This window comes from Arvicanthis niloticus, chromosome 7, assembly GCF_011762505.2.
Source record: "Arvicanthis niloticus isolate mArvNil1 chromosome 7, mArvNil1.pat.X, whole genome shotgun sequence".
Taxonomy (NCBI): domain Eukaryota; kingdom Metazoa; phylum Chordata; class Mammalia; order Rodentia; family Muridae; genus Arvicanthis; species Arvicanthis niloticus.
In genome coordinates, this window is record NC_047664.1 from 1,721,024 (window position 1) to 1,744,727 (window position 23,704).

The 23,704-nt window shown below is 38.9% G+C and overlaps 1 protein-coding gene across 1 annotated transcript; it reads left to right on the top strand.

The window, feature by feature from the left end:
- Positions 1–2,449: 2,449 nt before the first annotated feature.
- On the top strand, positions 2,450–21,413 carry LOC117713061 (transmembrane emp24 domain-containing protein 11). Its single transcript, XM_034509374.2, has 5 exons — positions 2,450–2,619; positions 13,781–13,881; positions 19,438–19,563; positions 20,308–20,454; positions 21,210–21,413. The coding sequence occupies exons 1-5, from the start codon at positions 2,496–2,498 to the stop codon at positions 21,357–21,359; spliced, it is 648 nt and encodes a 215-aa protein (XP_034365265.1). The 5' UTR covers positions 2,450–2,495; the 3' UTR covers positions 21,360–21,413.
- Positions 21,414–23,704: the final 2,291 nt, after the last annotated feature.

A 23,704-nucleotide genomic window follows, 5' to 3' on the forward strand; every position in this document is an offset into this window, starting at 1 on the left:
GATGCTGGCATCAGGAGCACCTAACTTAGTCATTCCCATTTGTACCCTAATCCAACTTGTTCTCTGTGGATTCTGGTTATTAACATCTCCTCCCTTTATTGACAGAGATATACAATCTGAACATGGGAAGACCATCATTATTTGCGACAATGGCTCAGTCATTGCCTTCCACTTTGTCCTGGGCTACATGGGCTTCTTGGCTCTGAATAACTTCACTGTGGCTTTCTTGGCTAGGAACCTTCCTGACAGATTCAATGAAGCCAAGTTCCTAACATTCAGCATGCTGGTGTTCTGCAGTGTCTGGATCACCTTCCTCCCTGTCTATCATAGTACCAGCAGGAAAATCATGGTAGTTGTGGAGCTCTTCTCCATTATAGCTTCTAGTGCAGGGTTGCTAGGGTGCATCTTTGTCCCAAAGTGTTGTATCATTTTAGTTAGACCATAATCAAATTTTCTGCAGAAATATAAAGATAAATTGCTTTATTGAATCTTTAGTAGTTTTTAAATGTTAGATTGTATTCAACTTATCTTTTTGCTTTGTCTTAACAAAAATACTACTAAATCATACAAAAAAATACGGAATATACAAACTTAGTACTTACAATGTAGGGCAGCATAGCACTGCCTAATGTAATGCCAGTTATTAAGTGTTAGTGGGAAATGGTCTCATTCATGTGTACACAAACCTAAACATTGAGAATAAGGAATCTCAATTGATGACTGGCCACTATAACTTTGACCTGTAGGTATGTGTGTAAGCCATGTTCCTAATTAATGTTTAATATAAAGTTATACTACTGCTTGTGGACAGTGCCACCTCTAGGCAAATTGTTCTGGGAGTTATAAGAAAGAGGACTGTAGACAGCATGGACATGAAGCCAGTAATCAGCATTATTCCATGTGCTCTCATTGAGTGTCTGCATCCAAGTTCTTGTCTTGAATTCATTCAATTAACTGTGACCAAGGTACATAGGGGAATAAGGCTTTTCTCACATGGTTCCTTTGACCATGGTGTCTTGTTACAGCAACAGAATCTAAGACATCACCTAAATGATAAATTGCCTTGGTTGGGATTTGGAATATCATAGATGCAATAAAAAGCACTGATTTAAAAAAAAAAAGATTGAATGTTAGTGCAGCATGGAGCATAGTCACAGCACTGCATGCTGTTGATGGCCTTCAAAGAGGCCTGAGATTTCATAATATCTTTGTAATGTACTATGAAGATATTCAGAATATCAGAGAACATACTAAGAAGAAGAGTACAGTATATAAAAAAGACTACAGGGTTCAGTAAGTGCCTGCTGTATAAGGCTCTTGAACTTTATATTAAAACATACCATTTCATTATGAAATGAATGTTTCATTCAGGGAGAAAAATTCATAGTGGAAAAAAGTCACACACAAGACCTTTATCACAATAAAGTCAGTGAAGTCTGTGAATATATAAATCACTCTAGATGAAGGATCTCATTATAAATTTTATCAAAATAGAAGTAGCTAAGGATTATTTGGGTTAATATTACACACAAAGACACACATACAAACACATACACATTATTATTTCTGAACATGAGTTGTTGAAGATCAGTGACATTTTCTCTCAAAGTTTGTTGCTTTTAATTTTTTAACTGTTATTTTGTAGTTTCTTTTTAATGGTATAATTTAATTCATTTTTCTTTGTATTTCCCATCTCCAAAACACCACTTGTACCCTCTCCCCACACTCTCAAAATGCACATGGCATCTTACTTCATTAATGCTTACTGAATGCATAAATGCATTTGTATATATGTATATATACATTTTAAAATATAAATTGTAGAGACCATGTAAAATTGCATGTATTTATGTTCTGATGGTTGTTATTTGGTACTACCTGGCCAATATGTGTTCCCTTCCCTGGCTATGACAACCTCCTCCATTCCCAGATTTACGGTTTCCTGTAAATGGCTGTGTAGGCTAGAAGCTTTGCAAGCTTTCTTTCTTCCACTGCACAGTGCAGTGATCCTTCTTCAGATCATATTTTGCGGGTCATATTGGTAAGACTGCATGGTCTACCAATGGCATTCCTAGAAGATACATGTTCCCAGCCTACTTCCTCATTCCTTGACTCTCAAGATCTTTCCCACAGTCTTCTTCACTTTTCCCTGAGCCTTGGATGAGGGAAAATTTTGTAAAAGGATACATTGAATTGTTTCTTTCAACTTACTGCCCTGGCAATAACTATCACTCTATAATAACATCTTTAAAAACAAAGGAGAGTGAAAGGAACTCTGTCATCATTATCTCAGAAAATACTCCAAGTTCTAAGTGTTTTATAAATCTGGTTCATTGGAGTTTGCAGCACATATCTGCCTAGGTGTAGGCACCAAATGTCACTTCTCACAAAAATCAATTTTAGAAAATTACAGTGAAGTGCAAACACCTAATAAACAGTCACTTGTAACTGCTCCATTTCAAAGAAAGGGCCTCAGAGTAGCTAATGCTGTAGAGATGCAAATTCAGACAATTCTTTTATGTTTTAGCTTTTCATTTTCAGCTGCTTTTTATTTCCATGCTGGAGAGCGAGAGGAGAAATGTATAATTGAAGACATTCCAAGTGACACATTGATAACAGGTGGGTAAGACAGATTTTTCTACTGGCATTGTTGAGAAACAATGTCATTTTATGCTGTGATGCTAACATACAGAGGTCTGTATTATTCAGCTGTGATTATAATGCTAAATCGCTTTTTCTCTGATATTTTTTGAGTTAAGTAAAACTGACATGAAAATTTCCTTGAAGATGAAATTTATAATTCATAGAACAGGAAGCCTATTTCTGACACCTCAGAATATAACCTTGATTTGTTTGGGGGCTGTCATATTTCCTCAAGTAGAAAATCTCTGAGGTCACTTGAATTAATTATGATTAAATATGCATTAAATATGATTAAATATGTGAGGATTTCTGACAACTCTAGGACACATAGCCTGAGTCTAAATACATCAAATTTCCTGAACTCAATAAAACTCTGGGGAGAGAGTACCATGAGGAAGTCCTACCCTACAGAACCTGACTGTGCTAACCACACTGTTATCACAGCGATTTCCTTATGCTCCCAGATACAAACACATTACTACATAGCTGAGCTTCACCCATCTTCTGAGGAAGATGTATGCACTCATTAGTTTCACCATCATATTAAAAATCCTACAATTTTTCTAACATGTAAGTCAGAATCAATATCAAATTCTCTAATTTTTAATGCAAGGAGAAAGTACAAGTTAAATGTAACATGATTCATCACTAATACTGATTATGTCTTTCATTGATTAATATTGAATTATTTCAGTTCATCTTGACCATTATTCAGTGTTCTAATATCAAGAATGAGAATTTGTTTTGAAATTTTTAAATAAATTCAACAAGCATGTAAGGCAGAGCTTGCAGCAAGCAAAATGGAAAGGTGCATTGTAGAATCTATATGTAGTATAGTGGGAAACTGAGTAGTACTGCAGCCCTCCATGCTGTCAGTCACTGAGGGTAGAATCGTTTTTGATGCTGGAGTGTTTGAAAAACATCCTGAGTTCAAATCTGAGCCCTGATACCTCCCACTGTGCCCTCTAGCTCTACCTCTGTTTCTGTGCTTGTAAAAAACATTGGAGATGATATAACAGAACATACTTCTTTGGATTATGAGGATATGGGCCTAGCACACAGGAGACACCAGTGTGTCCTCAGTGAGAACCTGGATAACTGGGTAAATCCTAGTGCAGATGATGATTTTCCTGGTAACTCTCAAATTTTCAAATTTATAAGTCAAGGAGCAAAAGAGGAATAAGAGAGACACATGGTCTGTATATTGGTGTATATTGGTGGCATGGAGCTGAAAAGCCACTGGGCTCCTGGAGTTGTTAAAGAAGGAAGACCAGTGTGACTGCACAGTGCTCTTACAGCTGCATGAGGAGAAGTCACACAGCCCCTCTTTTTCATAGTGGATGGCTCTTCTCAAGCTCTAGCTGAACTCAGCTCCAATGCCTTCAAACCTCTCATTTCACAACTATGGTCCCTGCAGGTATCATTCCACGAAGCTATGCAGACTAACTTCAGTATTTATATTTTAACAGTGTTTTCTTTAAGATTTATTTATTTTATATATGTGAGTTCACTGTCGCCATCTTCAGACACACCAGAAGAGGGCATCGGATCCCATTATAGATGGTTACGAGCCACCATGTGGTTGCTGGGAATTGAACTTAGGACCTCTGAAAGAGTCTCTTAGCCGCTGAGCCATCTCCCCAGCCACCTAAGTTCAGTTTCTTAATTTTTTTTAATTTTTATTAATCATTCCATTTGTTTACATCTCAAATGATATCCCATTTCACTGTTTCCCTCTCTACCCACCCCCCATCCCATGATATTCCACTTCCTGGTTACTCCTCCACCATCCCATCCCACATCTGTTCTCCCTCCTCCCTTTTGCCTACGTGAGAGTCCTCCACCCACCCACACTTTCCTGCCCCACCATTCCAGCATCCCCCTACTCTGGAGCATCAAACCTCCTCGGGATCAAGATCCTCTCCTCTCCTTGCTGTCTGGCAAGGCCATCCTCTGATACATACATATCTGGAGCCAAAGATCCCTTTTGGTTCACTCCTTGGTTGGTGGTCTAGTCTCTGGGAGAACTGGGTGGTCAGGCTAGCCAGTGTTGTTCTTCCACTGGAGTTGTAGTTTCTGTTTGTTTGTTTGTTTGCTTGTTTGTTTGTTTGTTTTAATTTTTATTGGATATTTTATTTACATTTCAGATGTTATCCCCTTACCCTACACCCCCTCTCACCCAGGAACCCCCTATTCCATCCCCCCTCCTGCTTCTATGAGGATGTGCCCCCATCTACACCCCCTTCAACTCCCACCTCCCCACCCTTGAATTCCCCCCACACTCAGCATCTAGCCTTCATGGGACCAAGGATCTCCTCTCCCACCTATGCCCGACAAGGGTAAACATATACAGCTGGAGCCATGGGTCCATCCCTATGTGCTCCCAGGCTGGTGGTTTAGACCCTGGGAGCTCTGGTTGGTTGGTATTGTTGCTCTCCTCATGGGAACACAAGGGGTTGTAGTTTCTTATACTCAACTTCAGCTGTAAAAAATTTTGAAATGTGTCAGGTAGCATGTTTTGAAAAACATCAAATTACAAGACCCCACAGACAAACAGGCAATAGAAAGGCATCCACAGACAATTCAGAAAGGGACTTAAGTAATTTTTGAAAGAAAATAGGGAAACATAAAAAAATGGGAGTTTACCTATTAGAATCTTTAAAAAAACACACATACACAAATGTACATACAAGAATCAGAAACTACAATATCTGAAACTAGGAACTCATGGAGTGGATTCAATAGAACATGAGGAGAAAAAAGAAATAAGTGAAGGAAACTGGGTTACCAAGCCAGAAGAGGCCTCGACAAAAAAAGTAATGAAAGACCAGAAAAGACTGTGAGAGACATGGAGGAGCCAGGCAGGTGAACATTCTCGTACCTGAAGCCCACATGGAAAGTAATTAGATGCATTATGAAAAGAGGTGTGTGACCTGATGAAACTGAAAGACCCCAGCGTGCTCAGAGGAGGGTGATGTGGGAAGCCACACCCAGGGCACCACAACCCAAGTGACAAAGGCCCAGCACCAGAGCCTTCTTTTTAGTCACCATTGCATTTCTAGATATTCCAGATAGTGTACTGATATAATTCTGAACATTTGTTTTTTTTTAAATGTCCTGAGTGATAAGATTTTATTGTGTTTATTTTTTGTTATGAATGTTATGTGCTCCTTTAAATTCTGTTCAAAGCCAAATCAGGTTTTAGTTCCATTTGCTGTGTGAATACACAAGGACCGTTCACTAGACTCATGCCTATGTTGGTTCCCTGTTGTCAACAAAGACTCTGTTCTCACATCCTTGCTCCACTGAACTGAACATCCTACAGAGCCAGTGGTAATCCTCAGCTTTCCATGGTGTATACGTGATCACAAAGGCAGTATCAAACACACCATGGAAAGAAGTGATAATTAAACATAAACTCCCATAGTAATGTTGAAGTTAAGAGTAAAATACAAATGCACATCTAAAATGACCTGGAATCTGTGAAACCTTGGCCTATGTCCCAAGGTCCCATAGGTACAGCAAGAGCACATATGAGCTGTGTGCTGTGTCTCCATCCATTTCTTAACACTGGTAGTCTCATGGAATTGCACCCATCCAGAAAGTTCAGTAGATGACCTCAGAGCCAGTGGTCAAAAGATGTTTTTCTCATTAAGGCTAAACATGGACCACAAAGGAACTGCAAAGTCTACCACCTTACAGACAGAGAAAATGCTTTAAAGTCCCTTTGACTGTCTAATAGCTGGTGACTCTGAGCCATTTCAGTTATCAGGGGACAAAGGGTTCCTGGGAAGAAGAGCACCTGGTATGTCCCTGACTCGTTGCAGGTGTTTTGTCAAGGTTGACTCCCACTCCATGAACTTTGTCTCTAATGTTACAAACGCGGCTTCTGAGTTTCTGCTCTAAGCATGATGGAGAAGCAGGCAGGACTTCAGCTCTAACCCCTGAAGGAATGGAAAGGAGTTGTTTGAGGAGCACAAGCCTATGCTGGGAGTGGAAATAGGGACCATACAGGACTTGACAACTGAAGGAACTACAGCAAGCCCAGCCTAAGAAAGCCTTGGCTGGAAACTGCTATGATACATTCTGTGTATTCAAACTTGCTTCCCTTAATTTTACTTAGCAGTGCCCCTTAACAATAAATTACAGATAGTTCTGTGTGGACAGGAAGTGACAACATCTTTAATGGTACATATGGAAGCCAGGGTATTCGTCAGGCCCGGTAAGCTCCTTGGAGATCTTCTCTCATTTTTATTACTTTAAAAAATAAAATGGTTTGTTTTTTTTTATTCTCTGTGTTTGTTGGAGGAAGTGGTATACACACATGACTGTGGTTCTCTGCTGTGGCCAGAAGAAGGTATCAGATCATTAGGAGCTACAGTTGCAGGCAGGTGTAAGCTACCTGATGTCGGTGCTGGGAAGTAAACTCCAGTACTCCAGAAATGCAAGCAAGAGCTCTTAACCACTGAGCCTTCTCCCGTTTCATTTTCTAAAAATGAAGTAGCTAGTCCCTTGTGAAAAGGAAAGACTGGGAGACAAGAAGACTTGTTGGGAAGACTAGTGGTCACTTGAAAATACAGACTACTAAAGAAAAAATACTGCTGGGCATGGAGAACATCTGAATATTCCTTTCCTTTGAAAGGGCTTTTGATAGTATCCTATCCCTCTGCATAACTACAACATGGCTTTTAAGTACAAGTCTTATTACAGACCATGAAACAAGAGAAGAATAGCATGTTAAATAACTATGGCTCAACCTCCAGTAGGACAGACCTCATTCCGGATTCTGTTGGAGATATCACTGCACCCAGCAGCGCCCTAGATTTGGAGCTCTTTGAAGTAGAGTGTGATTCAAGGACTCAAGTATCGGTGATTTGCTGACGAAAGGCTCCAAGGAAGAAGAAGAGATACTGAGAAGAAAATTCACATCCACTAACACTCATCCTGAATTCATAGGGGAGCATAGGAACATGGGATAACTACCAACATATGACCCAGAAATTCCACTCCTAGGTTTATAACCCAAAGTACTGAAAGAGGGCTTTACAGAGAACCTTAGGTGCCATTGTTCACAGCATTCAACAATCAAAAAGAAGATAGGTAAATGCATGGACAAAATTAAGAATTTTAACTATTGGAATCTTAAAAAAACAAATATGCATACAAGAACTTGAAAATACAATATCTGACACTAGTAATTTACTGAGTGGATTCCATAGAAAACAGCAAGAAGAGATTAGTAAAGGAGACTGTATTACCAATGTAGAATAGCCCTCAACACAAACGAATGTGAGACCAGAAAAAAAGTTGAAGAGCCATGGGAAACTCTTTCTTTTACTCCACGTGTTTTGAAGATCTTGCCATGCTGTGAGCATAGTGGCAAAGCACCTTGTCCCAGAGGTGAAAGTCTGTGGAAGGAGTTGTTCCCTCAGTCTGCACTGACCCCTCGCCCAAGCTTACTCCTCCTCTAATTAATGTTTCCATTCTGACATCTCCTAGCCAAATGGGGCATAACACCTCCCTTTGTTTTTCCTGATTGCCTGAGGCATAGAATGGACATATACTTAAGGCTAAAGGAATCTGGACAAAGGCAAGCAGACAATACCCATCACTTCTGGTAATGCAATATTACTGGTATACTGGAATTTTAAAAGGAGGATCACACTTGTGTTCATCAATTCAAAATCTCCAATTTAGCATACACTTTAGTGAACATCAATCATGTAGCTAAACACGATTCTAGGCTTATTACATTATTTCTAGGCCTGGAAATTATTTTTAAAAAGAGGAATAAAATGTCTCTTGCTCTCTAACACCTCAAAGGATGTAGATGAATGCAAATTTTATTACAAAAGGCATACACAAAAACAAACATACTGACAAGAACAGTTTCATGCAAGCTGTTGTTGGAATAAAAATTTTAAAGTTCTACAAAAATAAGTTGTGGCCACTGACAGAACAGTGGCACTCAAACCAACCCAGCATGCCACAAGGGGAAAGGGTCTGGTGATAGAAAAAAATGGAGACCCTGATTCCTTACACAGCAAGGCACTGGGAGAACCTCAGCAGGAAAGATGCATCAAGAACCAGATGTTTCTGAGAATGGCAAACACACAACGGATTTCTAGTAGTCATGTATTTGGAAAGTTATTGTCCTCATTCAATAAATGATTTTGTTTTTCTCCAGGAGCCTTCAACTACCTAAGCAAAAGTGCTTTGTCACCTTTTGGGCCCTACTGCCTAAACTGTTCAATGTTCCAATGTACTTGAAAAATAATGTGTCCCGCTGTTGTATCACACAGTGATCCACACGTGTCAGGAGGGTCTGTGGGTGCTGCTGTTCTTCTGTGTCCTTGTTGATTTTATGTCCAGATATATGAGATACTTAGAGAGCTGTGGAAGCATCAGTAACACAAAGTTGTTTAGTTCATATTTAGGCTCTATTTCCTTTACCCCCTGTGTTTGGAAGCACTACCATTTGGTGAGCTTATGGAGGTTATGTCCCTTGATGTCTCTTATCCCTAGTAAGTTTTTGCTCTAATATCCACTTTATCTGAGCTATCCCACCCTTTATTAAATCATGCCAGAATGGCTTATCTTTTACTTCTTAACCTACCAAGAACACTATGTTCAAAATTATCTTCTCGTAGACTGCATTATAATTGGGTTTTTAAAGTCCATTCCTACAATCTTTGTCTGATCCTTGTTTAGACTCTATTACATACCAGGTAATTATTAATAGCAGAAATTATGCCTGACATTTCATTACTTTCACGTTCTTTTTTTGTCTTTTGGTTCCCATTTCCTATATGCCTGTGGGTTGCTTGAATGTTTTATATTTTTCCACCTTATCTATAGTGTTTTTCACTATATTGTTTCTACAGTTTTATTACTTATTTGTATCTCCTAGTCTAACTACTTTACCATTTTAAAAGGAACATAAAACCTTAGCTCTACCATTTGTAATTGTCTTAAGTATTATCTCCATCTACACTGAAAGGCACAGCATTGTTAACATTTTTGCTCTCAAATGTTAGCCACGTTAAACTGTCACTTTAACAAGTGGAGAATTGCAGGTGTGATGGTGTGGGCCCAGAACTCAGGAGACAGAGACAGGCAGATCTCTGTGAGGCTGGCCTAGTCTACACAGTGTATTCAAAGACAGCCAAAGATACATAACGAGACTAAAGGTGTATACTACCATGCCTGGTTAATATTTCTTTTGCCAGGGATCCTGCCCCAACAAGGTCAGGTACTAAGGTGGAACACAGCATCTGACCAAGGCTAAAGACTGATGGCCTCTGGCCTTTAACTCTCTCTTACTGTTCAGGGGGTGAGAAGCTGATGGTTTCTGGCAATTTAACTCTCACTGTTCTGGAGGCTTCTGGAAATTTAATTCTCTTTTGCTATTCTGGGGCCAAAAAGTGATGACTCTAGGCAATTTCACAGAGAAATATGGAGGAAGGAAAGAAGGAAGGGAGAGAGAGAGAGAGAGAGAGAGAGAGAGAGAGAGAGAGAGAGAGAGTTCACAGAGAAATATAGGGGAAGGAAGGAAGAGAGAGAGAAAGAGAGACAGAGAGAAGGAAAGAAAGAAAGAAAGAAAGAAAGAAAGAAAGAAAGAAAGAAAGAAAGAAAGAAAGAAAGAAAGAAAGACAGACACACTGACCAGGCCCAACCACTTGTTTTATCAATTTCACAAGGGCACATGCATGCTTATACACACATATATAGCTACATACATATGTATGCGTGTATGCACATACACACACACACACACACACACACACACACACACATTTTGTGGATGGAGCAGAGCCCCAACAATGACACTTTATTTTTTTCTCTTAGCATTTTATACCTTCTTAGACACAAAGTATTTATAAAATTACCTCATAGATAAAATGTTACACAAAAGAGGAGTTAGAGAAGGATGTTGGTAGTAAGTTTGAAGCAGTGTTTCCTTATATAAGTTCAAAGCAACTGTTTCATGTGCTTTATCACAATGCATCTCATGACCTCATCCTTGGATGTGACCTAGAATGTTTTTCCTTGATAACAAACTTGTCCCAAGCCTATTTCTCTTCATAGTGAAATTTATAAAAGCTCCATTGTATTGCTTATTATGCAGCCTTTACTTACTATTCTATGAGGAGGGGGCACATTCTATTCTTGATTCTAGCTTTATTACATCTTTCTGGCAAAACAACCAAAACTACTTCCTTAAACTTTCTTCCTAAAAGTATTTGAATAAAATCAAGAATTCTATAAAGTCACTAACTCATCTAAACAGCATTAATTCATGAAAGTTCATCTTCATGTTAATCTGCAGGAAATTTGCCCAGTAGTATGGGCTGATGCCCAGGAATCATTAGGCCATGTAGTAATGGCAGGAAGGGCATATCAGCAGTGAGAAGCAATCCTGGGACAAAGTCTCTGGAGCTGTGCCTCACCAGAGTGCACCCACTGCAGCCATGCAGAAGGGTGGGCCATCTCCACGAAACTCACTTGCCTGCCATTGCCTTTCCTAGATGGCTTCTGTTATTCTTTTACCTCTATTATTGAGTTTCTTAATCTTAAATTTCCATTGATCTAAGAATATCCTCAAGAATGTTTTGTTTAACAAAAGATTATGATTAGCATTTTTTCATTGAAGCATGTGGCACCACCTACTGGTGTTTCTGCTCCTGATGTCATTCATTGTCACTGACTGTAAGTCATTAACTACTTCTCTCCTAATATTTCTCAGGGTTTTTTTCTGGTCTTTAATTTTGGAAATTGATTGTGATGTACATGGAGATGGATTCTTCTAGAGGTTTATCCTGCTGGGGTGTGCTGAGCTTGAATGTGTTACATTCATGTCTTTTACAATATTTGAGGAGTTTTTCATCATTATTTTCTCCATTTTTTTCTAGCCTAACAGTCTTTTTCTTTTCCCCTGGAACTCCACAAATTTTAGACTTTTAATGTTTTGTAGTCCATGAGGGTCTATTAAAACACCATTCTCCTCAATCGTTCAGGCTTGATTGTTTCCACTGATTAGTTTTGCTTCACATTCTTCCCACTCATCTTTACTCTTTTGTTGAGTCTATTCAGCAAGGCAGGATTGTTTTCTAGACTTAAATACTGTATTTTCTTGTTCTAATGTGTTCATTTTGTTCTCATAACTTCTATTTTTAATCGATTTCATGAGTATTCATACTGCTGTTTGAAAGTGTTTTATGACAGATGCTTTAAAATTTTTTGTCAGATTATTGAGACAACTGTGTCATCTTGGTAGTAGTGTTAAAGAATTGTCTTCTCTCAATCAAGTTGAAATTTTCCTTGTTCTTTACAAAGGTGAGCAACTCTCAGTTATACTTTGGGCATTTTAAATATTATACTATGACTCTTATTCCTACTTAACAACTTAGATTAGAAATATGAATCTTAGTTTGATGTATGGACTATTGTAATGCATGGCCAGGGCCTAACACCCAGCTTGGATCTTTTCCTCCAACTCTCTCCTCTTCAGAATCCTCCTAATTCTTTATGCAGAGAAAAGTTGTCCTATGTTGTTTATTTAGTGTGGGGTAGGTATCTTTCTAGGGCTCCACCCCAACCTCCTCACAGCTGAAGCAGCCAGCATACAGAATGCAATTTCCTTCAGACAGCTCTTTGAACCAGGTCACGTAGCATCAAAGGGATTTCATTCTTTAGAGAGACACCTCCTCACCTCCTTTCCTCCTTTCTTGCAAAATACAAATATTTTATATATAGACTAGAATATGTAAGAATGGAAAAATAAAACAGTTGTTGAGTTGTGCTGAGTCCTGAGGTCCTGAACCAGTTCACCGCCTTTCTTTGGTTTTTAGTCTTTGGTTGCTTCATATCTTTTCTAGGGTTTGAGTTGGAACTGACAAGAAGAGAAGAGTAGGAGCTATTTACCCTATCCTATTCTGATTCATTAATAATAATTCTTAAATAACACATTGGAATGAACCATTCAAAAGAGTATTGAGCATATATTACACATATAGTTAACAAACTTAAGGAGGGATGGAAGGAGGACAGTATTGTGAAAAAGCTTCCTAAGCCTGAAGACCCTGAAGTACAAGCAGGAACCAAGTGTGGGCTGCAAGTTTCTCATCTTGGGGAACTTTCCTTCTGGTGTCCCACAAGGGGATTTATCTTAGTTAAGGTTTTTATTGCTTTGATAAAGCACCTTGACCAAAAAGCAAGGTGGGGAGAAAAGGGTTTATTTAGCTTACACTTCCATATTGCTGCTTATTGATTATTGAAGGAAGTCAGGACAAAAACACAAACAGAATCCTTGAGGCAGCAGCTGCTGCAGAAGTCATGGTGAGGTACTGCTTGCTGGCCTGCTTCACCTGGCTTGCTCAGCTTGCCTTCTAATAGAACCCAGGCCTACCAGCCCAGGGATAACATCACCAAAATGTGCTGACCCCTTCCCTACTGATAACTAATTGAGCAAATGAGATATATATATATATATATATATATATATATATATATATATATATATATATATATAGAGAGAGAGAGAGAGAGAGAGAGAGAGAGAGAGAGAGAGAGAGAGAGAAGAGATTCATTCTATTAGTTCTGTTACTCTGAAGAAACCTGAATACTACATTGGCTAACACAGAGCTTATATTCTACATAGAAATGTTTCATAAACTCCGTGTGTGTGTGTGTGTGTGTGTGTGTGTGTGTGTGTGTGTGTGTGTGTGTGTGTGTATGTGTGTGGTCATATGTGTGGAGATCAGAGATCAACCTTAACTTAAGTTTTTGCTTGGGAATTGTCCACCTGTTTTGTTTGTTTTTTGTTTTGAGACATTGCCTTGTCAGTGAGTTTCCTGTCTCTGCTACCCAAGCACTGGGATTATAAGTATATACTACCACATGTTTTTTTTAAACATGGATACTAGTGAGCAAACCCAAGTCTTCATTATTGTACCAGCAAGCACGTTACCAAATGAGCTACTTCCATAGCCCCCCCTTTTTTTTTTTTTTTGCTTGTTTGTTGTTTTAATATAAGGTCTCATTTTGATATAGAAAATTTTAAATATGAATTAATTTAACTTAGTGGTAGTTATATATTTTCTGTGCCTTCTGATAAGCGTTTTGTATTTTGTTACAGGGAAATTCAAAATACAGCAGTGGGACATAAGTAGACATGACTTCCTTGAATCTGCTCCTGGCTTAGGAATGTTTGTGACTGTTACAACTTACAATGATGAGGTAAAATACCCTTCTATATTGTCCCTATTTCTAGTTATAAAAGCTCTGCATGAGCATCAATCAGAAGTTACAGTCTTTTATGTAGAACTGAACAAAATGCAGAATGTGGGCCTGTGAGATAGCTCAGTGGGTAAAGGGCGCTGGCTGCCAGGCCAATTGTCCTCTGATCTTCACACACATGCCACAAAAATAGATACATGTTAATAGGTAGAATGATAGATAGATAGATAGATAGATAGATAGATACATACATACATACATACATACATGATAGATAGATAGATAGATAGATAGATGATAGATGGATAGATAACGTTGACTATTTGATAAACATTTCCTTTTAATGATATATTAAGAGAAATATAGCACATGGCAAGATTCTTTTTCAATCAATTTTTCAATCAAATCAAAATTTGAAGACATTTAAAAACAGAATTATACATATATCATATACATATATACACATATATATGTATATATACATATATATAATATACATATACATATAAAAACAGAATTATACATATATGTATGGTGATGTTTGGATAGTATGTATAGTAAGCTCAGCAGTCCTGCATCAAGTAGTGATCAAGAAAATCTCTCATAAACATACCTACAGACTGACCTGAAAAAGACAATTGCTCAATTGAGACTCCTTTTTAAGGTGACTCTAGGCTGTGTCAAATTGACAATGCTAACTAGAACACAAGGTCAACTCCATTTTAGCTCATCTCTTATGAGTTTTAAAGCTTCATACTTTACATTTAAATCTAGGATCCACTGAGTTAATTATTATAAAATGTATAAAACCTGTGTCTAGTAAACTTCTTTCAGTCCCTCTTCTCTGTTTAGCTCAGACCTCATTCACCATGGCTCTGTCTCTTCCTTCACCAGGAGAGGTGTTTTAACCTTGTACTATAACCTCTCCAGCTCCCAAGCTCTCTCTGCTCTAGGAAGGTGTTCTTGGATCCACAAAGCAAGGTGGGTCCTCGGGCTTCCACCATGTATCTAGCCAGCATGTGTCAGGCCGGCATAAACCCCCTCAGTTTGGGCCTCCCTCACTCTCTCTTAGTCTTCCACCTGACTGGGAAACTGCTTTGAGAAGTGCTTGTCTATAGGGCTGTACTGGTTAAAGAACCAGTCTTTCTACTCAGCAGGGGCTTCTTAAAAGTTTTTGTCTCCTCATAGTTCCTGGGGTGACTCTCCCAGTCTATCCTGAGTTCAGCTACAAGCTAGTTACATATGTTTCCTAATCTCCGCTTTATTCTAGCCTCCTCTCCTTCAGTCCCTCCTGCTTCTTCCTCAATGTCTTCCTCAGCATCTCCCTTGAATCTCTCTTGAGCCCCTATTTCCCAGAAATCTCTCTATCCAGGCTGGATTTCCTACCTTCTATTTCCTGCCTCAGATCATTGGCCATAAGCTTTTTATTGCCTTATAAAATGTATAAAACCTGTGTCTAGTTTTTTTCAGAAGTTTACTCTCCCCTCTCCCTCTCCCTCTCCCTCTCCGTCTCCCCCTCCCTCTCCCTCTCCCTTTCCCTCTCTTTCCCCCCCTCTCTTTCCCCCCTCTCTTTCCCCCTCCCCCTTTCTCCCTCTCCCTCCCCCTTCATTACTCCCTCCCCCCTCCCTTTCCCTTCTTCTTTCTTCTATAACCCAATGAATGCAATTCGCACTACCCACATACTCATGAGTTTAGGATAATCCACATCAATAAAGAAAACTGTCTCTCCCCTAAAAGCCATTAATAGCCCCACTCCATGCTAGAATGTCAACTGACTTGATATTGTACTGATCATATGTATGCAATTATAGCTGCTGTGAGTTCATGAGTAAACAGTTCTGCCGTATCAAGACAACACTGTTCTCCTATTTTCATCCTGACTTCTGCCTCCTCTTCCGTGATGGCCCCTAGACATGTGGGGTGATGGTGGTGGCATTTGTTTTTGTTTGGGGAATTTTGAGGGTGGTATTTTTTTTTCATTTTTCTTTTTTCTTATTCTTTTCTCATACAATACATCCCAACTGCAGGCTCCCCTCCCACCATTCCTCTCAGACCTCACCACCACCTCCCCTGTCCCCCAGATCCACTGCAACTCTATTCCCCTTCAGAGAAGAGCATGCCTCTCAGGGATATCAACCAATCATAAAACAAGATGCAATAAGACTAGGCTCTAACCCTCTTATCAAGATGGAGAGACAACTCAGTAATCAGAAAGGGTCCTGAGAACAGAAAAAAAAGTCAGAGACACCCCTACTCCCACTGTTAGGAGCCCCACAAAAACTCCAAGCATACCCACAGTATGCAGAGAAACTAATGTAGATCCATGCAGGTTCTGTGATAGCCATTTCAGTTTCTGTAAGATCCTATGATCCTTAGTTGATTCTGTGGACCTTGTTCTCCTAATATACTCAACCTCTCTGGCTCCTAATCCTTCCTCCCTTTCTTCTGTGGGGCTCCCCAAGCTCTGCCTGATGTTTGGGTGTGAATCTCTGAATCTGTTCCCATCAAGATCTGAACTACCATTACCCTAGCACATCTTGCAGGCAGGACATGTGCCGGTCAAATGTGGCTTTTGTGGCTTTTTTTGTGGCTGTGTTGGTGTCCCAGTCCCACCAATGGGAGCTTTACTTGGTTACAGAAGATGGCCAGTTCATGCTCCATTACTAGGAGTCCTTGCTAGGGTCACCCTCATAGGTTCCAGGAAGTTCTCACTGCTCTAGGTTTTCACATTGCCCCCTAAATGCTGACCTACTACAGCCATCCTTTCCTCCCCCACCTGATCCCTTCTATTCCCATGCCCACCTGCCCCAAGCCCACCTGCAAAATCTATTCTATTCCCCTTCCCAAGGCGATCCTTGTGTCTCCCCCTTGAGACATCCTTGTTACTTACTCACTCTGAGTCTGTAGATTGTAGTATGATTATCCTTCACTTACCAGCTAGTATCCACTTGTAAGTGAATACATACCATGTTTGTCTTTCTGGGTCTGAGTTGCCTCCCTCAGGATGATTTTCTAGTACCATCATTTGGCTATAAGTTCCATAATGTCATTTTTCCCAATAATGTACCACATTTTCTTTATCCATTCTTGGGCTGGGGGTCACTGAGTCTGGAGGGAAAGGGATGTCCCATTTGTGGCTGAGAATTCCACTCACATTATTCTCTGCTCTTTGACCGGTTGTCAGCCCCTCTCTTTTTTAATTTTAGCTTATTAATGTGCATGGGTATTTTATCTGTTTGTATGCCTCATGCCTTTGGAGGCAAGAAGAAGATATCAAAACCCTTGAAACTGAAGTTATAGATGGTTGTGAGCTACTATGTGGGTGCTGGGAACAGAATCTGGATCCTCTGAAACAGCCATAAGTACTCTTAACAGCCAAGCCATCTCTTAAGTCCTTCCTCTCCTTTTTGAAGCCTATCAATAACAGAACTTTTTTTCATTTTCTCAAGTTGTCCTAGAATTGGCAATAAGAAAAACCTAAGTCTACTTCAAATATTAATTTGTTACTTTACAGATCAAGTGGAAATGCTTATAAGCTAAGAATTCCTAATTAGTATCCCGGTTTTATATAATCTCACTTATACATAAAGTATCATTAGGTAAATTGTTGCTAAATATTTGGATAAATTATTAGGTTAAATAAATTAAGAACAATAAGTTTTTAATTATGCCTCCACTGATCCATTTTCTACTACTTTTTTATGCAGATTTCATCTTCTGGCCTATGTCATCATAGTTCTTATTGGAGAATTTCCTTTAACATTTCAGAGAAGGCAGTTCTACTGCTGACACATTCTCCCCATTCTTGTTTTCCCAATACAGTATCTCTGGTCAACTCTTAAGGACCTTAAGGTCAACTCTTAAAATGCAAAGACCTAAGTTGGTGGGTTCTTCCCTCCTGACACACTATTACCTTCACTCTCCTCTTGTATAGGTTCCAAAAAGTCAGGCATCTTTACTCTTCTATAGGTGAATGTTCCCTTCTATGTAATATGAGATACATAGGTGGAGCTTTGTTGTGACTGTTTTTTTTTTCCCATTGGCATTAACGCTGCATGGTGTTTCCTGAATTCTTACAACCACGTCTGATATCTATCTGACATTAACTTGAATTTTTTATTTTTATTTCAAATACTCTCCAAAGTTTGCTTCAGGTTTGTCTGTGCTACTTTAAATATTTATTTTCCTTTCTCTCTCACTTTCTGATAGCACCAGTATGAATGTTAAGTTTCTATAGTTTCCACCACAGTTCTTAGATATTCTGTCCCACTTACTTTTCTTTTTGTTTTTTGGTTTTGGAAGTCAGTCTATTCTCACATTCAAAGAATCTTTTTTCAGCAATGGCCAACCACTAATAAATACCCTAAAAACAGGCATTGTTTCTTTTTTTTCTTTTTACAGTGTATTCTGTCTCATCATTTATTTTCATAGAAACTCTATGAAAATGACCCACATTTTCTTTCATCTACTTTTCCCATTAGATTCTTTGGCACAGATTTTACAAAAATTCCTGGCCTGGAAATCCTTTAGCATAAAAATCTTGATCTGATTATTCTAGTATCCTTAATTCTAATATCCTTGCATATATGCTGTACTCTCTTCATACATGATTTTCATCTTTCAGTACAGCATATATAAAGATAGAGAGATATAGATATGATATGATGTACCTGGTACAAGCAATGTAGTACCAGTTTCCATAGATTATTTTTTACTTGTGCATTTTTTTCTCTAGTGAGTTGTGATTCTTTGTGTCCGTCTATCTCTTTAGTTTTGTGGAGAAGTTTATCGTGTGAATTCAATTCTCTAATCCATCTAAGAACTGGGGTTTTCAGTTTGTTAAGATTTTGCTTGTTATAATTGATATGAGAGGGGGGGGGCTTTTACAGCAATGCTTTTTATAAAAATAGTATACAATAAAAATTTCTTCTATAAATTGGTATAAAGGGTGTGGTAGTGCATCTGTAATCCCAACACTCCAGAGACAGAGGTAGGTAGATTAAGAGTTTGAAGACATCCTAGGATAGTAAGGTTCACACACACCCTGCATTAGTGCATGGACATCTTTAGTATAGATACCTGTATTTTAGTTTCCTTTGCTGTTACATATTAGTTGACTTTTCCTTATTTCAAAGTGACAATCTTGCTATCACAAGAAGCACAGTAAATATTCTGTGTAACTTTATAACTTTCACATGTTGATAAAATATTCTTCTATAGGTAGGGTTGCTGAGTCAATGACTATATATTTTGTAAGTTTTAACGCACATTGAAAAACTGTTACCCAAAACAGTTTAGTTGCTCAGTCCTTCCAACACTGTTTGGAGACTATTTATTTCTCCATATCACACAAGAATTTTAAAATCATTACCAACCTCGGGATAAACAAGGGATGTTTTTTTCTATAACTTGAATTTGTGTTACTTACAAAGCTGAGTATTTTTCATGTTTATTAACCATTTTGTTTTTTCCTTAGGACTGTATAAGTTTAATATACCTATTAAAAATAAAGATGAAAAATAGAGAATAATAAACTGTTGACATTCTCAACCTTAGGTATTATTATCCAAGTTGTATGGTGCACACGGGACATTCTATTTTACTTCACATTCATCTGGTGAACACATCATTTGTTTAGAATCTAATTCTACACAGTTTGTGTCATTTGGAGGGAGTAAGTTGGTGAGTATACACCTATGTATCCTGTTGTTGAACACAAGATCACTATTCAACCATGGCATTGGTTTGCAGAATCAATCACACTCAGGCTGACTGGGAACTTATTAAAGTTATGTGTACAGATCTCAGTACAACAACCAAAGAGGGATCTGGAGCGATTGGAAGGTGTTCAAAGGGAACTATGAAGTTGATTAAAGGGTTTGAAAAATAATTGTTGTGAGGGAAGGTTAAAAGAGCTGTGATTACTCAGGCTTGAAAACAAGTGAGGGCTGAAGGGCAAATTAATAGTGGAATTTTAATAACAAAAACTCTTACACAATACGTGAGTGATTCACTATTTTCTAAATGTGTTAAGAACAGCTGAAAAGCATTTGTATTTCAGTATACAAAATTCATCTATATATAAAGAGAAACTTCCCTAGAGCAATAATAAATTTCTCAACACCAGAGGCACTGCATGACAATAAATTTGATGTTCATGAAGGTATAAATATATGTTAAGGTCAATGGGTTGCCACAAAATTAACTGTTATTATAAGAAATACTATTGAGTAGAGTGAGAAATAGTGTGATAGTGTGGGCAAAAAAAATAAAGTAAATCAAGATGGTGCAGCATCTTACTCATCATGAAAAGGAGTGAGAGAGACCAAGAAGACAATAGCACAAAGAGAAAGGAAAAGAAAAGACTACAGCTAATTTATTTCAAGCATGCAAGGATTTGTTTCCTCCTTTTTACTGTTTGTACAGCGCATCCACTTAGATATTCGAGTTGGAGAACATGACCTTGATGCAGCTATTGTTCAAGCAAAGGACAAAGTTAATGAAGTAACCTTCAAGCTTCAACATCTAATTGAACAAATGGAGCAAATACTCAAAGAACAAGACTATCAAAGGGTCTGTCTATTCAGCTTAGTTTATCTCTTCTTGTCAAAAATTCATTTCTCAAACAAAACCTTTGAACCAAGAAAAGAACACACTGCGTGTCCCTCAGTCTTTCTAAGCTAAAACTGTGTGGGTGTGGAAGGAGTGGGGAGAAGTAACCTTTCTTCACCCTGGGGCCCATGAGTTCCTTTAGAAAAGGGAATTGAGGCTCATTTGCCTCCTCATCCAGTTACTAGCCAAGTGTTCATCCAGTAACAAAGGCTGTGAGCTTATAAAGCAAAGGAATGCTTCCAGACATGCTCCATACACTCGTAGAGACCCAAGGGTGTGCACATTCAGGATCTCGGTTTTAATCCTACGACATCAAGTGTTTCCTGAGTCACAGTGCTCACTGGATGCTGGCCAGACATAGACACAAATCTATTCACTTACTTTGCTGTAATCAAGTCTCAGTCTCTTTATCTGAAAACTAAGGATGAGATGATAATTCAATAGGGCAAGTGTGTGGCATAAAGCCGTTTTCCTTGATGGTAAAAACTGTATAAAGTAATAGATCAAATTCCTGCAGTGGACACCAACATAAAAGAATATATTTTATTAAACTGCTGTCTAACAGTTGGCTAAATAATAATTACATCTTAGAAAATGATATTCTACTTTTTACATCAAATTTATAAAATTAAAATACCAACACATTCAAAAAACTTCACCTCAAAAATCACAAAGTACTTTAACAAACTAAAACTTTTTATTTCTTTTCTGAATAGGACCGTGAGGAAAATTTCCGTATAACCAGTGAAGATACCAACAGAAATGTTTTATGGTGGGCTTTTGCACAAATATTAATCTTTATTTCAGTTGGAATTTTTCAAATGAAGCACCTTAAAGATTTCTTCATAGCTAAGAAGCTTGTTTAAAATACTATAAGTGAAAGCAAATAATTTGTACAATGTTTGAGTTAATAAACAAAATACATGCATAAATGTGTTTTCTGATTTAAAAGATAGTAGATATTGAAGTTAACATTATAGAATGGCATTCCTGGTTTTAAAAAAATGTTTAATAATGTAGGTTCTGGATGTGGTTAAAAAAAATAAGCACATCATTTTAATTTAAACTTGATGTAAATCACCAACAACCAATGAGCTACAGATAGAATTTTAAGTTATCTGGTCACACATTTAAAAAGGATTTTACATTCTCATTCTCTCTCTCTCTCTCTCTCTCTCTCTCTCTCTCTCTCTCTCTCTCTCTCTGTGTGTGTGTGTGTGTGTGTGTGTATCTATCTCTCTACCCCCCCCTTCTCTCTGCAAGTGGGCCCTTTCTTTTTTTCTCTTCCCCTCACCCCCTTATCCCTATGACAACTTCCCTGGCCTCAGTCCTTTGGGCCAGTGAACAGTTTCCCAATAAACCTGCCTTTAATATTTTTTTTAAAAAGGATCTTACAAAAAGATACAATTTTAACCCTGTGGAACCAGGTGGTGGTGGTGGCGCTGCTGCTGCTGCTGCTGCTGGCAGTGCCTTTAATCCCATCACTTGGGAGGCAGAAACTGGTGGATCTCTGAGTTCAAGGCCAGCTGAGTCTACAGAGTAAGTTTTAGAACTGCCAGGACTACACAAATAAGCCCTTTCTCACCTTATGAAATATATTTAACATAATATCAAAATACTACCAGGCAGATGTGGCATGGGCCTCTACTGCTACTCCTAAGGAGGCTGAGGCAGGAAGATCCTTAGAGCCCCCAAGTAGAGACCAGACTGAAAGCAGACTGTCTTAGTCACTGTTCTATGATGTGAAGAGACACCATGACCAAGGCAACTCTTGTAAAAGGACATACTTAATTGGGAGTTTGTGTACAGTTGCACAGGTTTAATCTATTCCATCATGTTGGGGAGCATGGTGGCATGCAGGCGGTTGATGGAGCAGTAGCTGAGAGTTATATCCTGATCCACAGGTGGGGCGGGGTAGGGGACTGGATCTGACATGGGCTTTTCAAACCTCAAAGCTCATCTCTAGTGTCACACTTTCTCCAACAAGGCCACACTTCCTAATCCTTATAATCCTAATAGTGGCACTCCCTACTGACTAATCGTTCAAATCCCTAGTGACTAAGCATTCAAATATAAGCCTATGAAGGCTATTCTTACTCAAACCACTTCAGAGACCCTTTCTCATGGACATGAAAGTACAACACAAAGAAACAAAACTACGTTAAGTTTAATGTACACTCAATACAAAATAGATATCTTATATCTTATTATTCATACTAACTTTGTAAACATGGATTCTATGTCATGTTCACAGCATAATTTGGACCAGTAATTTTTTAAGGGCCTGATGAAACTCACAACTGCAGTACTGCACAGATCAAATACATCCTTTCCCCAAATTATTTCACTAAGAAACAGTCACCTGAATCTTTACTTTTTCCTAGTTCCTTGAAAGACAGTAAACTTTTCTCCATACAAGTAAATAGCCCAGGAATTTTCTCACACAGCCTCTACCAATCCATGCACACTTATGAAGTGGGGAGGAAAGATACCCAGAATTATGTACGAAACACAACTATTAAATGCAATTTTAAATTTCAATTTTGAAATAATTTTAATATCACCAGAAATTAGCTCCTTCCAGTAACTGTTGTTTTAAAGAGGGAATGATCTTCCCTAAATTAAACTCTTTCTTGTGAACATAGTCAAAACCAGGGATCTCTGTCCTTCCCTGATACACTTCTGTCCAATGTCCAAATGCAATCCCTCCCAACCATTCACTGTTTACTGGGTACTCCTAGCTCCCCTAGCCTGGTCCATAATCCCAGCCCACCCTCACCCTCCTGGCAGTCCTTTCCTCCAACCCTGCTAGGAACCTAGGTTTCAATGGTTCCCCAGTTTTCTCTCCTCTCCATTATGGCGTGTACAAATGTCCCTGGGCCTATCTCTACCCTGAGGCCTGATCCACCCAGACTCCCTCAATGTCCCCTACCCCAGCCCAGTTTCACCAGCTTCTTTAGCAACAAACTTCTTCATGGTGGGCAAGAAGCCACTGTCCCTGCCCCACATCTCCAAGCTTTCCTCCACCACCAAGAAGACGGCCTTTCTTTGCCTCAGTACTTTCGGCCCTGGCTTCCCCGAGGGTTGGTTCTGTGTCGGTTTAGGCGGGAAGCCACGCCCTTGTACGCATGCGCTGCAACGAGCGCATGCGCAAAGCTCCCTTTCTCGGCTGCGCCGGCCACTGAGAAGTGCCTTCCTACCTCAGTGTCCT

What these genes read in the sequence shown, in the direction of transcription:
- LOC117713061 (XM_034509374.2), top strand. Translation starts at nt 2,496, where the DNA reads ATGCAAATTCAGACAATTCTTTTATGTTTTAGCTTTTCATTTTCAGCT. An exon ending in TTACAACTTACAATGATGAG is followed by an intron (nt 13,882 to 19,437) that starts GTAAAATACCCT and finishes TCTCAACCTTAG; the next exon opens with GTATTATTATCCAAGTTGTA. An exon ending in AAGAACAAGACTATCAAAGG is followed by an intron (nt 20,455 to 21,209) that starts GTCTGTCTATTC and finishes TTTTCTGAATAG; the next exon opens with GACCGTGAGGAAAATTTCCG.